Source organism: Urocampus carinirostris, chromosome 11, assembly GCF_059441175.1.
Source record: "Urocampus carinirostris isolate Australia breed hairy pipefish chromosome 11, RoL_Ucar_1.0, whole genome shotgun sequence".
Taxonomy (NCBI): domain Eukaryota; kingdom Metazoa; phylum Chordata; class Actinopteri; order Syngnathiformes; family Syngnathidae; genus Urocampus; species Urocampus carinirostris.
Genome location: NC_142359.1, coordinates 12,911,694 through 12,927,130, shown reverse-complemented (window position 1 = coordinate 12,927,130; position 15,437 = coordinate 12,911,694). Strand labels below are relative to the sequence as shown.

At 38.8% G+C, this 15,437-nt stretch overlaps 1 protein-coding gene across 4 annotated transcripts; it reads left to right on the top strand.

Moving 5' to 3' along the window:
* The first annotated feature begins 2,722 nt into the window (after nucleotides 1–2,722).
* fam113 (family with sequence similarity 113) lies at nucleotides 2,723–14,825 on the top strand. 4 transcript variants are annotated; one of them, XM_088347359.1, is made up of 10 exons: nucleotides 2,723–2,780; nucleotides 3,548–3,654; nucleotides 3,762–3,841; nucleotides 3,903–4,135; nucleotides 5,475–5,625; nucleotides 8,807–9,053; nucleotides 9,119–9,172; nucleotides 9,899–10,036; nucleotides 11,214–11,351; nucleotides 14,571–14,825. In XM_088347359.1, the coding sequence occupies exons 2-10, from the start codon at nucleotides 3,573–3,575 to the stop codon at nucleotides 14,693–14,695; spliced, it is 1,248 nt and encodes a 415-aa protein (XP_088203485.1). In that variant the 5' UTR covers nucleotides 2,723–2,780; nucleotides 3,548–3,572; the 3' UTR covers nucleotides 14,696–14,825. The 4 variants fall into 4 exon arrangements, with proteins under 4 accessions (XP_088203485.1, XP_088203484.1, XP_088203486.1 ...); XM_088347358.1 differs by lacking the exon at nucleotides 2,723–2,780 and adding an exon at nucleotides 2,816–3,157 and having other exon boundaries at nucleotides 3,551–3,654; XM_088347360.1 differs by lacking the exon at nucleotides 2,723–2,780 and adding an exon at nucleotides 2,816–3,157 and having other exon boundaries at nucleotides 8,807–9,047.
* The last annotated feature ends 612 nt before the right edge of the window (nucleotides 14,826–15,437 follow it).

The following is a 15,437-nucleotide window of genomic DNA, read 5'->3' as shown; positions in this document are numbered from 1 at the left end:
ATCCTATCTCAAAATATTAGAATACTTCCTCAGACCAAGTAAAAAAATAATTTTATAACAGCAAAACTAAATCAAACATTTGAAAATGTCCATTGATGCACTCAGTACTTGGTTGGGAATCCTTTTGCACGGATTACTGCATCAATCCGGCGTGGCATGGAGGCAATCAGCCTGTGGCATTGCTGAGGTGTTATTGATGCCCAGGATGCTTCGATAGCGGCCTTCAGCTCATTTGCATTTGTAGGTCTGGTGTCTTTCATCTTCTTCTTAACTATACCCCACAAATTCTCGATGGGGTTCAGGTCAGGGGAATTAGCAGGCCAATCAAGGACAGTGATGCCATGGTCAGTGCACCAGTTACTGGTGGTTTTGGCACTGTGGGCAGGTGCCAGATCATGCTGGAAAATGAAATCCTCATCTCCATAGAGCTTTTCAGCAGATGGAAGCATGTAGTGCTCTAAAATCTCTTGGTACACAGTTGCATTTACTCTGGACTTGATGAAACACAGTGGACCAACACCAGCAGCTGACATGGCTCCCCAAATCATTGCTGACTGTGGGAACTTCACACTGGATTTCAAGCAACTTGGATTTTGCTCCTCTCCAGCCTTTCTCCAGACTCTGGCGCCTTGACTTTCAAATGAAATGCAAAACTTGCTTTCGTCTGAAAAGAGGACTTTGGACCACTTTGCAACTGTCCAGTGCTTCTTCTCCATAGCCCAAGTCAGACGCTTCTTCCGTTGTCTTGAGTTCAGAAGTGGCTTAAACATGGGAATACGGCTATTGTAGCCCATTTCCCTGACACGTCTGTGAACTGTGGCTTTTGATACCTGGACTCCAGCCTCAGCCCACTGTCTTTGAAGCTCCCCCAAATTCTGGAAGCGGCTCTTCTTCACAATTTTGTTAAGGCTGCGGTCATCTCTCTTGGTTGTGCAGCGTTTCCGGCCACATTTTTCCCTTCCAACAGACTTTTTGTGGATATGCTTTGAAACTGCACTCTGTGAACAGCCTGCTCTTTGAGAAATTTCTTTTTGTGTCTTACCCTCCTGATGGAGGGTATCAATGATGGTCCACTGGACAGCAGTCAGATCAGCAGTCCTCCCCATACTTGTGATTTAGTTTACTGAACCAAGCTGAGTGTTTTTAAGGCTCAGGAAACCCTCGCAAGGTGTTTCGAGTTAATTAGATGATTCAGGTGATTAGTTGAATAGCCTACCTGTATACTTTTTCATGATATTCTAATATTTTGAGATTTTTGAGTTTTCTTAAGCTGTAAGCCAAATTCAGCAATATTAAAATAATAAAAGGCTTGAAATAGTTTAGTTGATGTGTAATGAATCCAGAATGTATGACATTTTTGTTTTTTTAATTGCATTACAGAAAATAAAGAACTTTATCACAATATTCTAATTTTCTGTATATATATATATATATATATATATATATATATATATATATATATATATATATATATATATATAAAACGTGTAATAACGTGTAACGACCCTCAATCATGCGCGACACAAGGTTTCACAGTCACTTGGTTTATTGCCTTCATTCAGTAAACAAAACAATACAAAAGTCAGGGCATCTGTTCACGACTGCAATAATCTTCAGCGCGATGCAAATTAGCTGAAGCTACGGCAAGCGGACAACATGCGAGTACATTAATAGTGAAACTTTAATAATAACAATGAACATAACTTTCCCACATACCTGCATTCAGTAAACAAAACAATACAAAAGTCAGGGCATCCGTTCACGACTGCAATAATCAAAAACATTAAAGATACAAAAAACGGGTCATCACTCAACAGGCCGCATCTCGTTGCGTGTTTGCATCAAAACATGTTGCATCATCGTTTCAAGCTGTATTACTTTACTTCTTATTTAGTGTTTTTTTAATATACATCATTTAGCACAACTTATATATCTTTATATACAAAAATAATTTGTGAAAGCAGATCCTATATCTAGCAAAATATGCATTTTTTATCCAACTGATACTGGGCACATCTTACCTTCAGCGCGATGCAAATTAGCTGAAGCTACGGCTAGCGCTGACGCCCACAAAGTGCCAAACGAAAAAGACAGTCGCAGACGCCCATGACTTAACAATTGAATGAGGTACCGGGATATTAACAGTAATACAACAAAAACACAGATTTTGTGAGAATTCAAAAAAACATTCAAAACAATCAAATTTCAACTCTCTTACACATGATGAGAAATCCCCAGGCGGCAGACGCATGCGCACAGTAGCATCAAACCGCTCGCTTCGATTGCAACGGAAAAAACGATACAGAGATAGAGGCTACCGCGGCGAACTCGTTAGACTTGATTGATTTGCCGTTTCGTGATAGTCGGTGTATACCGGATGGTACCCATCATTGACAAATTTGCGTTTTTCCGTACAGATTTTCTTGTACGTCGTACACGTCTTACAATGCATAATAAACGTACTTTGTACGGAAAAAAACGTACAGGTTGACAGGTATGTAGTGATGTCATTTCTTTTTTAATTTTTTATCTTTTAAAGAAAAACTACAGTATTTTAAAAAGTATGTTTCCCAATGACCCCGAACGTGCAAATTTTTGCAAAATTCGATGTCAATTTAAGAATGAAATGACACAAATGCTCGTTTATGGTTTTGACAAAACAAAATCAAATCAACTAATAAAACTACGGAATTTCCTTAAATATATTTTCCAATGACAATGAACGCCTCATTAGTTTACACCTTTTTCAAATCCTGTGCACATCTGTTCTGCTTTTTCCGGTAAATGATGGCACGATTTAGTGCACATTTGCACATTTTTATGAAGGCTGGGCTCAATTGAATGGTCAAGCAAGACAAAGGGCTCTTCTGTGGTTTGGAAAAACGAACAAAAATTGAATAAAATAAAACTACGGAATTTCGAAACGGATGTTTTCCAAAAACCGCAAACGCCTCCTTTGATAAAGTATTTCTCATATTACATTGGCACCTGCTGTGTTACTTCTCCAGTTTAAGGATAATTTGACTGAATTGGGTGTATTTTCGCAAGTTTGATGAAAGTTAAGGTCGATATAAGAGTGAAGCAACACAAAACCCTAGTTTCTGGTTTTGATAAAACAGGACTGAAATAAAAAAACGCTACCTAAACTGTCTGAGCGGTAAGTCGATATGCTATACAGTTATACACGATGTTAGCATGATGCTAACGGCACCGGAATCGTGTTTATCAATGTATGCTAGCACAGATTCACATTTTCAGTGTTTCTGTGGTTTACTATGCCCGTCTATAACAAATGACCAAAAACGCATGTTAACTGAAAACAAAAAAAAAACAAAAAAATAAAAATAAATAATTGCTTATTTTCGAATCGAGAATGTTGATTGTTGTTAAGGTATATTAGTGCCTTCTGCTGGACACTTGCAGTAACAGCAAATTTCATGTGCGGTTTCTGAAAATAGAGAACTACAGTTTTTTGGACTTATAAATGTCACTCATAAATGCTACTACAAAAAAAAGCTAATTCTCATTTGTCTTTTTCAGCGTTTAGCAGTTCTGCTTTTTAAAAACCGAAGATGGAGGAAACTGACTTTGTGGGGCAACAGCATGTCAGTGGGCTTTTCCACAATAAGTTTATTGTTGTGATTGGTGACTCTAGTAAGTATCGTTTTACAAATCATTTGCAATCTGCAAAGCTAAGGGTCTGGCTTATTAACTGCAAAAAAAAAACCAAAAAACAAACCTGAATGTGTTCTGTGTATCAGTTCAACGGGCGGTTTACAAAGACCTCGTCAAACTTTTACAAAAGGATGATTTCCTCCGTGTGGCTGAACTTAAGAGAAAGGTATGTGATGGATTGAATTTGTCATGGCTCCTTTTCCTTTCTTACAAGGCCCAATCTGCAGGGTGAGATGAGCTTTGAACAGGACTGCTTGGTGGAAGGAGGTTGCCTGGGTGAAATGCACAACGGGACACGATACACAGAAGTTCGGCAGTACCAGTCGCCGCATCACCTGGTTCGCTTTTACTTTGCTACACGCGTTTACTCCAACTACATGAAGAGCATCATGGATGACTTCCGCCGAGGATTGAAACCCGATTTGGTCATTGTCAACTCTTGTATTTGGGACATTTCCAGGTAACTCATTTTGATTCTGGGTAGCGAGAGGATGGGTTTTCAAAATAGTCCATAGATTATAAGCAGTTCTTTGAAAGGTTCTATTTTGTTTACAGAATATTCTGGGCAGAAATGAGCTACAGGCAATGGCTGTAGGAATTCACAAATGCAAGCTAAGGTGGTTTACCATCATTGCATAAACTGATTGTAAACCTATTACAAAGGTAAACATCAGTCATTGAAGAGTTGAATGTAGCACGTCCCTTCTTACAATAGCCTTGTCATCCTTGGAGAAATCTTACTGTAACTGCTCCATATTCGCCTGAGGAAATCAACCGCATTTAATTAACAAGAACAATAGCTTGACTTGATGTGATTTTCTGCACTGGTAATCTTGGGCTGATTACATATTTCATGAGCTGAAATTAATATTTATTTGTCTCAATCTTGTGTTCCACTCAAAGTAGTAATGTGATAGAGCTAACATTATCAATTTAGGGCACTTGTGAATATATAGAAGGAGAAGTTTTAAGAAGATATCCATTCATTATCTGCACCGCTTATCCTCAGTAGGGTTGCAGGGGTGCTGGAGCCCATGCCAGCTATCTCCGGGCAGTGGGCAGGGGACACACTGAACTGGTTGCCAGCCACTCGCAGGCCACACATAGATGGACAGCTCACTCGCTCATTCACACCTAGGGACAATTTGGACTGGCCAATTAACCTAACATGCATGTTTTTTTGAATGTGGGAGGAAACCAGAATGCCTAGAGGAAACCCACGCAAGCACGGGGAGAACATGCAAGCTCCACACAGGAGGTTCAAACTCATGACCTCAGAATTGTGCCGCACACGTGCTAACCACTGTGACGCCGTGCTGCCCCGTAATAAAAGGATATACATATAATATATATATTTTTGATTTATTATTTCTCATTCACTCTTTCCCTCCCATTGCCTTGCCACCTCTTCCTCATTTTGGAACATTTTGTCTCAGATTTGTTGATACCAGAAAAGCAAAGAGAAAACAAATCAAAACAAGCCAATATACCTGTCAAGCTGGTTTCTCAGTCATAATATGGACCAAAATGTCTCTTCTTACGTATTCTGAATCGGCGATCTTGCTCCTTTCATAACTCAAAACAATGTGTGTTTGACTGAAGGACTTGATGCTAAGCCAACTGATGTGACACAATGCTTTGTTTCCGCGGTCATGTGATCTGCCACTGGATACAGGGAGACATAAGCGCATGATATCTAGTAATACTTCTGCTTCGAGCGCTGGACATCTGTACGTGTAATGGTGCATTTTACCCCCTATTTGAGTTCATCTCAACCATGCTTTCTTTTTACACCATAGGTACAGTTCAAAATGGACGACAACATACAAGGAGAACCTTAAAAGCTTCTTTAAAGAACTGCATGATATCCTGCCCACAGAAAGCTTGGTCATATGGACCCTCACAATGCCTCCAGGAGCACGGATCAAAGGGGGGTTCATGGTCCCTGAGGTATTCCTCTAGCCTTGATAATTCCGAGCAATAAACATCTACATGTACCGTAATTTTTGGACTATAAGGGTCACGTCAAACCCCAATTTGGCCAGAAAATTGAACGTGCATTTTGCAAGGGTAAGCCCTGAAATCTAACCACCAGACCGTTGGGTGGTTGTTCACAATAGGATAACATTGGATGCAACAGGAATCAAACCCAAATCACGGTGGGGAGAGTATCAGATCCTATCCACTAGACCAATGTGTATACTGATGCCACATTAAAAGGCTCTAGGTCTTATGTTAATATCACACCATTTTTAGTCATGTTATCAGATAGGTTCAAGAAATGAGAAAACTAAAAGTGATTAAAACTGTGTATATAATTTAATTTAATCTCAAACTTAGTATTGTTAGTGCTAATGTAAAAACGGTCAGCCATGTGTCAAATTACATCATTCAGGATGATTGAATTACTTCCCACCATTCCCAAATGTCGAAATTACTTCCTACAATGCATTTTCCATCATTCAGTTCAAAATCTCGTAAGGGCTTTGTGAGTTGGCGATACAAAACAGTATTTCAGTGGCCCCCAACCGTTTTCTTACCACAGATCGGTCCAATAATAACATTAACTATTTGGTACCATGACTCAAAATCAATTTCATCTCATTGTCGCACCAATTCATTTTCATGTGTCGTCTATGGTCTAGTGACTAGTATCTGGAGCACTCCCTGCTGTGATTCGGGTTCAATTCCCATTGTTTCCAACTGTTATTTGATATATTCTGACTTCTCAATAAACGCACAAGAGAAAGAGAAAGGGAGGAAGAGAGAGAGAGAACATTAGAGACAAAAGAGATAAAAAAGAATAGTGAGAGGGGGGAAATGAAAGAAATCCAAAGAGAGAAGGAGAGAAAAGAGAAGAAGAGAAACAGAAAGGGAAAAAAAGGAAGGGAAAGCAAGGGAGAAAGAGAAAAGGAAGAGAGCAAAATAAGGTAAAAAGACCGAGAGGGAAAGAGACAAAGAGGACCAAAGAAAAAGAAAGAGCAGGGATGTGATTTTTCCGCTAATTCGCGGAATTCCGCTTTTTTTTATCTCCAAAAATAAAATTTTAAAATTTCCGGTGTTTTAATTGGTAAAAAAAAACGATTTCGTCTCGACAGCATGCCATTTGAGTGTTTCCGTAACTGAAATGAAACGTACTTGCGATTGGTTGAAGTCTCGTGTTGACCAATAAACGCGCTTGTTATAGGAGTGTGCCATTGTTCATTTCTCACACGTTTTTGCCGGGTGTTTAAAGAAAGATGTCCGTGATCGAACGCAAAGATGCTCCGCGAGCTAAAGAAATTGATAAGATTGTAAAAAACAAGTTTCGATGGGACTGGTTGGAGAAGGAATTATCTACGAATGTTGGAAAGAAGACTGTGACGAATTTGTTCAATGACTTTATTCGGAAGATCGATCGTGCCGGGAAAGCACTTTGCATTTGGTGTCATGATACCATCGACTATGGTGGGAGAGGTTTCAAAGCTCTTGAAAGTCACGCAAAGAGCAAAAAACACGTGAAAGAACTCCAGTCAAGAACGACAAATTATTCCATCGCTGGAAGTTTCGGTGCCCAAACGAAAACTCCAAAACTTTACGGCCTCCATCCCTTATTGACATCACAATCGGAAGCGGTAATAAAGAGACGTGATCCACCCCAACAACCTGTACCAGTTGCTGATAGAGTCGTGAATTTTGAGGTAGGTGGTAAACTTTTCAAATTTATTTGACAGTTTTCCCATTTTTTTCGAAAATATTATAACGTAATAAAAATGGCCATAAATATTTAACAATTACAATAATAGATTTTCATGTGTACATTACACCAACACTTTACTGTAGGGCCTATACTTATTGTACTTTCATTTATCAAATACTTGGATACGCTGCTATTAAAGAAATAAATTATTACATTTAAAATATGATTTAGGAAATTTAAAAATATTATTAAGCCTAATAGTAATCAAAACTATTGTCAGTATTTATATTTTTTAAATTAAGTACTTGTATGATATTCTACCATTGATTTTCTTAATGGCCACGATATTATTATGGTACATAATTTACTTAATATTAATAACATGGTTAATCATTGACACAAACTCAAATGAATGCTGCATGTTTGCACTTTTTAGGTTTCAAGATGTTGAGTGTCTTGATGTATGCAGTTACAGAGATGATCTTAGTCGAATGCATGATTGTGTTTTTATCAGAGCTTGCTGCATGAGGTATTTTATGTTTTTGTTATCCATTATGTATTAAGAATGATTGATTAAATGATTTATTGCATGGTAAATATTATTTCCAATGGTTTGTAGCTAATTTTCAACATTTTTTTGTCACCATAATAAATACTCTGACATGTGAATGTGCATGAAAGTTTAGACTAAATCCTTTTTTATTTACTTTGGTCGCATGACATTTTGGATTATAATTCAAATAATTATTTAAATTATTTAATTGTTTACTGATTATTGTTAAATTTCTTTTATTCTTCAGGCAATGCTGTGGTCCTACCTGGTTTCCCCCCCCCCCCCCAGCTAGCAATCACCCCCCCCCCCGCTAATTTTCAGATAATTTCACTTTGGTCAAATCACATCCCTGGAAAGAGACAGAGAGTAAAAGAGAGAGACAGAGAGTAAGAGAAAAAGAGGAAAGGAAAGAGAGAGAGAGAGAGAGAGAGAGAGAGAGAGAGAGAAATACAACTACAGCGTCTTTGTGAGAGGCACCTGGCTTTGGCAACATCCAGTGGACATATTTCAAACTGCAGCTCGTTCTTCTCTTGCACTTCCCTCAGCGTTGTCTAGCGGGCCGGATTCAATCCCTTAGTGGGCCTGATCAAGCCCGCAGGCCGCCTGTTTGACACCCCTGTTTTAATATCATGTGCCTTATACGAGAGAAAAAAAATCACATAAGACTCATTTTTTTGTAGGTGCGCCTGTTTGCATCCAATGTTATGCAGTTATGAACAACCATCCATTGTCCTTATCAGCCTGGTGGTTAGGATTCAGAGCTTTTATCCATGCACAGCACACATTCAAATTTATGGCCTATTTTAGGGGTTTTCGTGGGCCTCTTAGTGAGAAAAATATGGTAAATATAATTTCGAATGGCTGTCGGGAGCCTTTATCATCTTTCTCCTCTGATGCAGATCTCTCACAAGGAAGCCAGTCTGCCGTGCAAAGTGATTGAAGCCAACTTTTACAGTGGGGTCCTGGCCCATACCTACAAAGTGGACGTTCTGGACCTTCATCTCCACTTTCGCTTCTCCATGCAGCATCGCGCCAACGACGGCATCCACTGGAGCGCCCTGGCCCACCGTCGCATCAGCACCTTACTGACGCTGCATGTTGCTGATGCTTGGGGCGTGGAGCTGCCGCCTCTTCATCCCGGTGACTGTAAAAACATTTTTTGTTGTCGGACATTCTCCTTCATCCTGACTCATTTAACTTTGTTCTCTTAGCGGACTTTTTTGCTTCTTTACCGGTGCAAAGCGTAGAAAATAGGAAAAGGGCTGGTAAGATTTCAATCATTTCAGTTTTATTCTATATATGAGTTGAATAATTGTCGTATTTTCCACACTATAAGGCTCACCCTAAAACTCCAAATTGGTCATACATTTGAATATGCGCCTTATACGCGGACAAAATAGGAAATTGCGTTATCATATTTGTGCAGTTATCGCTGACCATAATTGCATATAACAATGGTAGCAACAGGAATCCAACCGGAGAGCAATGGCAAGAACTCTGAATCCCAATCACCAGGTTGCTAGGGACTTGACTGGTTGTTCTCAATTGCATAACATGGACTGCAATGTTAATTGAACCTGGATCACGGGGGAGAGAGCGCCAGTTCCTATCCACTAGACCGCTGGGGATACAGACGATGGCATTACATTGTGTCTCATTATCACACTATGCTTAGTCACAATACCAATTATGTTCGAGAAGTGATGAAACGGAAAGTAATAAAAATTGGGATGAAATTTTATTTTACTTTTTTCAGTTTAATCTAAGCATTTTAAGTGACAAACATTTTAAATACGTGCGGCCATGCGACCTAATTAATTCCCACAGGTGCTTTTTATTATCCGGTGTGTATTCATAGTGCAGAAAATACGGTATACTCAAATGATTTGTTCCTTTCATTTTTTCTTAATTCCCTCATTTTTTAATCCCTTGTGGCACCTATTTTCAGTTTTTTTTTGCTCTATATAAATTGTTCATGTTTTTTTTTACAGTGAGACCTTCAATGTCGATGTCTTGGGGTCACGCTCCACACAGAGGTTACCATCATTTTGGGTTTAACGCAAGACAAAACGGATACGAGCATGTCCCTTATCATGTGCCTCTCGCTCATCATTGGGGCCCTCCAAATGGTAAGTAAAATTTAATCAGGATTAAGTTATTTTTGTTCTAGTAAAATATTACAAATAAAACATAAAATGGACAATTTGGCCAGGCACACAGGTTGAAAAACACCAGCACATTTGCACCTTCAGCCGTGATTGTTTGTTACATAAGCAACTGGATTTTTTTCTCAGTTACTTGTTTGTAATGTGTCTTGTTTTGGAAATCTCATCAAACAAAAGACAACCAAGGTAACAACGTTGCAGTGTTGGGAAACATGAACCATGCCCAAGCTATTTTCAAAGTCCAATCTTCATTGGAAGATTTTCTTTAGTGCATCCAATGTTTCCATTGGTCCATAAATTGGGTCTTCTGTATTGTTATTCGTCCTCTTCATTACAAATAATTCCTCCACAGTGCACACACACTGCTCCATGGTGGGCTGCTCTTGTTTATACCGTAGTCTTCTTATTACTTTTTCACTTGCTGTCAGAAGAACTTTTATCCGGTACTCATTCTTTTTCTGCAATATTTTTTAATTGAATTTCCTATGTCATTGATATTAACTGCGTAACATTGCTTGTAACGAGATTACACATGGCACGGCAGGGTAAACATGTAGTATAGACTTTAAAGGGAAAAAAGATGAGATTGTCAGGATAAATAGGCAAAATATTTACAATGTAGTGCTTAGAGACTGGCCGACTGCAATTAAAAAAATTGCAATCGTAAAAGGAGTGCAATGAAAAGAAGTGCAATAACATTTAGCAGCAACAAAAAACAAAATGGCAATATGTTTTCACACTTGTGTGCGCTCGTTTAGGGTGTAGAAAGGGATTTCTCCTGTTAGATTCACCAAATAGAGCACCTTGAATGTTTTGAGTATCCCACATTTTTCTTTAAATCACTATCCAGTAGTCATGCATTCTTTGACAAAGCCAGAATAAATGCATGTGGTGGACATCTCAAAAATCACTTTATTCATATTAATCAGAACCGTGGGTTTAGGCTAGTGAGGCTGCATAGGGCTTTATATTGTAAAAAAGTTAAAGTAGTTTCAGATCCAATCTTTCTCTTGCTATTCCATTAAAGAATTGCTTTTCACGAAATCCCCTCCTTTTCATTCGAAAAAAATCTTCGTCGCACCTATTTTCAGCTGTTTTTTTTTTTTTTTTTAATTGCATTTTTTACATGGTTGTTTGACAGTGAGACCTCCAGGGTTAATGCCTTGGGGTCATGCTCCAGACAACGGTTGGAATAACTTGGGTTTCAACGAAGGACCAAATGGATATGACTATGCCTCTTATCACGCGCCTTATGCTCATCATCACAGCCCTCCAAATGGTAAGAACTGACCGTGATATGGTGGTGTGGAGAATGTATTTTATTCTGATAAAAATCGATGGGCAGATAAATCTAAAGACCTTACTATTTGTGTTAAGCTTGTCTCTCCTTTTGGAGAACCACAACATTTTTTGATATTTTTATCTGGAAAATTGCTGAAACACATTGGAATCAATCTCATAAGGGGTTGACAAGCCAACATGTTGAAATAGCCTATTGGAAAAAACAAAACAACCCAAAAACATATGTTTGGAACTGTAAACAATAAAAGCTTTAAAAAGCCATCTAAGGAAGGCAAACACAAACTTTGTGTATGCATATATATATATATATATATATATATATATATATATAATGTGATTTTATATATATATATATATATATACAGGGAGTGCAGAATTATTAGGCAAGTTGTATTTTTGAGGATTAATTTTATTATTGAACAACAACCATGTTCTTAATGAACCCAAAAGTCTCATTAATATCAAAGCTGAATATTTTGGAAGTTGGAGTGGGGCTTTTTTAGTTTTAGCTATTTTAGGAGGATATTGTGTGTGCAGGTGACTATTACTGTGCATAATTATTAGGCAACTTAACAAAAAACAAATGTATACCCATTTAAATTATTTATTTTCATCAGGGAAACCAATATAACAGCTCAACATTCACAAATATACATTTCTGACATTCAAAAACAAAACAAAAACAAATCAGTGACCAATATAGCCACCTTTCTTTGCAAGGACACTCAAAAGCCTGCCATCCATGGATTCTGTCAGTGCTTTGATCTGTTCACGATCAACATTGCGTGCAGCAGCAACCACAGCCTCCCAGACACTGTTCAGAGAGGTGTACTGTTTTCCCTCCTTGTAAATCTCACATTTGATGAGGGACAACAGGTTCTCTATGGGGTTCAGATCAGGTGAACAAGGAGGCCATGTCATTAGTTTTTCTTCTTTTAGACCCTTTCTTGCCAGCCACGCTGTGGAGTACTTGGATGCATGTGATGGAGCGTTGTCCTGCATGAAAATCATGTTTTTCTTGAAGGATGCGGACTTCTTCCTGTACCACTGCTTGAAGAAGGTGTCTTCCAGAAACTGGCAGTAGGACTGGGAGTTGAGCTTGAGTCCATCCTCAACCCGAAAAGGCCCCACAAGCTCATCTTTGATGATACCAGCCCATACCAGTACCCCACCTCCACCTTGCTGGCGTCTGAGGCGGACTGGAGCTCTCTGCCCTTTACCGATCCAGCCACGGGCCCATCCATCTGGCCCATCAAGACTCACTCTCATTTCATCAGTCCATAAAACCTTAGAAAAATCCGTCTTGAGATTTTTCTTGGCCCAGTCTTGACGTTTCAGCTTGTGTGTCTTGTTCAGTGGTGGTCGTTTTTCAGCCTTTCTTACCTTGGCCATGTCTCTGAGTATTACACACCTTGTGCTTTTGGGCACTCCAGTGATGTTGCAGCTCTGAAATATGGCAAAACTGGTGGCAAGTGGCATCTTGGCAGCTGTACGCTTGACTTTTCTCAGTTCACGGGCAGTTATTTTGCGCCTTGGTTTTTCTACACGCTTCTTGCGACCCTGTTGACTATTTTGAATGTAACGCTTGATTGTTCGATGATCACGCTTCAGAAGCTTGGCAATTTTAAGAGTGCTGCATCCCTCTGCAAGATATCTCACTATTTTTGACTTTTCAGAGCCTGTCAAGTCCCTCTTCTGACCCATTTTGCCAAAGGAAAGGAAGTTGCCTAATAATTATGCACACCTGATATAGGGTGTTGATGTCATTAGACCACACCCCTTCTCATTACAGAGATGCACATCACCTGATATGCTTAATTGGTAGTAGGCTTTCGAGCCTATACAGCTTGGAGTAAGACAACATGCATAAAGAGGATGATGTGGTCAAAATACTCATTTGCCTAATAATTCTGCACTCCCTGTATGGAGAAGAGGACGACGAGGTGAGCGGAGAAGATGAGGTAAAATTTTGGACTATTTGATAAAGTTTCAGGAGCGAGCAGAGAGAGTGGGAAAGGTGAGATGGCACAACATTCATTTGGACAGGTAACTTAAAATTAGTTTTACCTGGTTACATCAGTATCAGAAATTATTTTCCCCCCATTTTATTAACACTCCACTTATTGAAACATAAATATTTTGTTTGTTTGTTGTACATGATTCAATTGTTTGTTTGTTTGTACATGATTCAGATTGAATCGTTTCTTGTACATGATTCAATTGTTTGTTTGTTTGTACATGATTCAAATTGAATCGTTTCTCCGGCGCCGTCACGAATGGCAGCCACTCCAGCAGCTCCCGTGTTATTTTCGATTGTTCTCAGTTATTTCGATTGTTCTCAGCTTAGGGATGCTGCTGGAAAAGTGAATTTCCCTTCGGGGATGAATAAAGTATCTATCTATCTATAAAATCACATTTTTCTCATTAGAAAATGTTTTTGTCACGATTATCCTAGAGAAACGCTATGCTTTTCCATTATCAAACATTTTTTGAAAATGCGCTAGGGAGCCACTAGGCAGCGCCAAAGAGCTGCATGTGATTCCATGGCTACCTGTTGCTGACACCACAGGCACATACAAATCTACCGGGACTTTTGTTCCGTTTAGGGGTTATTCTAAACAACACACACATATATTTAAATACTCAAGAGAATTTGTTTACTACTAATCTACAGAAGAAAATTGAAAAAAACACGACACTTGGGACTAAATAAGCATTTGATTGTAATTTAGCGCAATGTTAAAACTATCAGAGAAGATCTGACTTAAAATTCACCCAGTCACTGAAAATAGATGGTTCAGTCATTTGCAGCTTTAGATTGATGCAATCGTTTGACACAATTATCAAGGAAAATTGTCATTATTCATCAGTTTGGCAGATCAACACACAAGATGTTAAAACATTCCATTGCTAAAACGTTAAGTTTACTCTGTAAGGAACTTGAGTCCCATGATTTTTCATTTTGCACTTGTTCAATGGTCCAATAGTATCGAACCTAACGCCTTTTTCCTCCGTGTCCTCTGAAATCCAGCAGGGGAGGAAGGTAATGAGGGTAGGGGGTTGGGGGACATTCTTGTCCTCAGGAGGCATTGTTTGCGTGTGTCTCCTCTCCATCCTTTGAAAAGCGTGTAGTGTAGAGTTGGCCCTTACCACTCACTTGTTTTCTGCTCAATATAATGTTTTCTATGTTTTGCAGCTTACTATGGGCCCAACCCACACGTGATGAGGAACAAGCACGATAGATACCAGCACTTACCGTACGATATTCATAATCCTTTTCAGCATCTAAGGGGTGGGCCATTTTATGGTTATCAATATTAAGTATTGTTTCGTAAATGGAGCAAAGAATGTTGTTATTGAACATTTCTTCATTTGTGTTGATTTTTCATATACTTCAAATGTTCATCATCTTAATGCACTTGTTATATTAAAGATAGCTTTTCATCTTGAATGGACAGTGTGCAATATTTAGTGGCTTTAGGCTGACAGGGGGACCCAAAGCGACAAAAATTGACTGTTTTGAATTTTCAAAAATAACTGCGCAAAGCTCCCGAATTGTCTGCAATGGCAACAAATGGCAAGACAAAGACAATGTAGAAGTCCTTCCGGTCCGCTCCAAGAGAATTTAAAAGTAGCATGCGATCGTAGAAAACAAATATTTTCAGGCCTTGCTCAGTGCATTTAGGAGTGTGCATGAACAGCTCTAATTAATGGTAGATAAACAGATAGGTGTGGTGGATTTTATTTGATAAAGCCGCTTTGATCATAGATGGGCATTGTTAACACATTGTAGAGCAAATAAGTTCAGCAAATAAAAGACTTCCACTTTTTTCACTGTTTCAAATGACTCACTTTGGAATGGATGGAACGACCGTCCGGGTCCTACTAATTCACCATGCACCATAATGAAATAACAAAGCTTTAAATGTAGTTAAAACATCCAAGGCTATGTATTGATAAAATAATGTTTTCACCGTACGGAATTATGTCGATTGGAGGGGCATTCTTAAGTATAGAACATTACACAAATTTCTCACTTTGGCTGGCTTTGTAACAAGTTTAA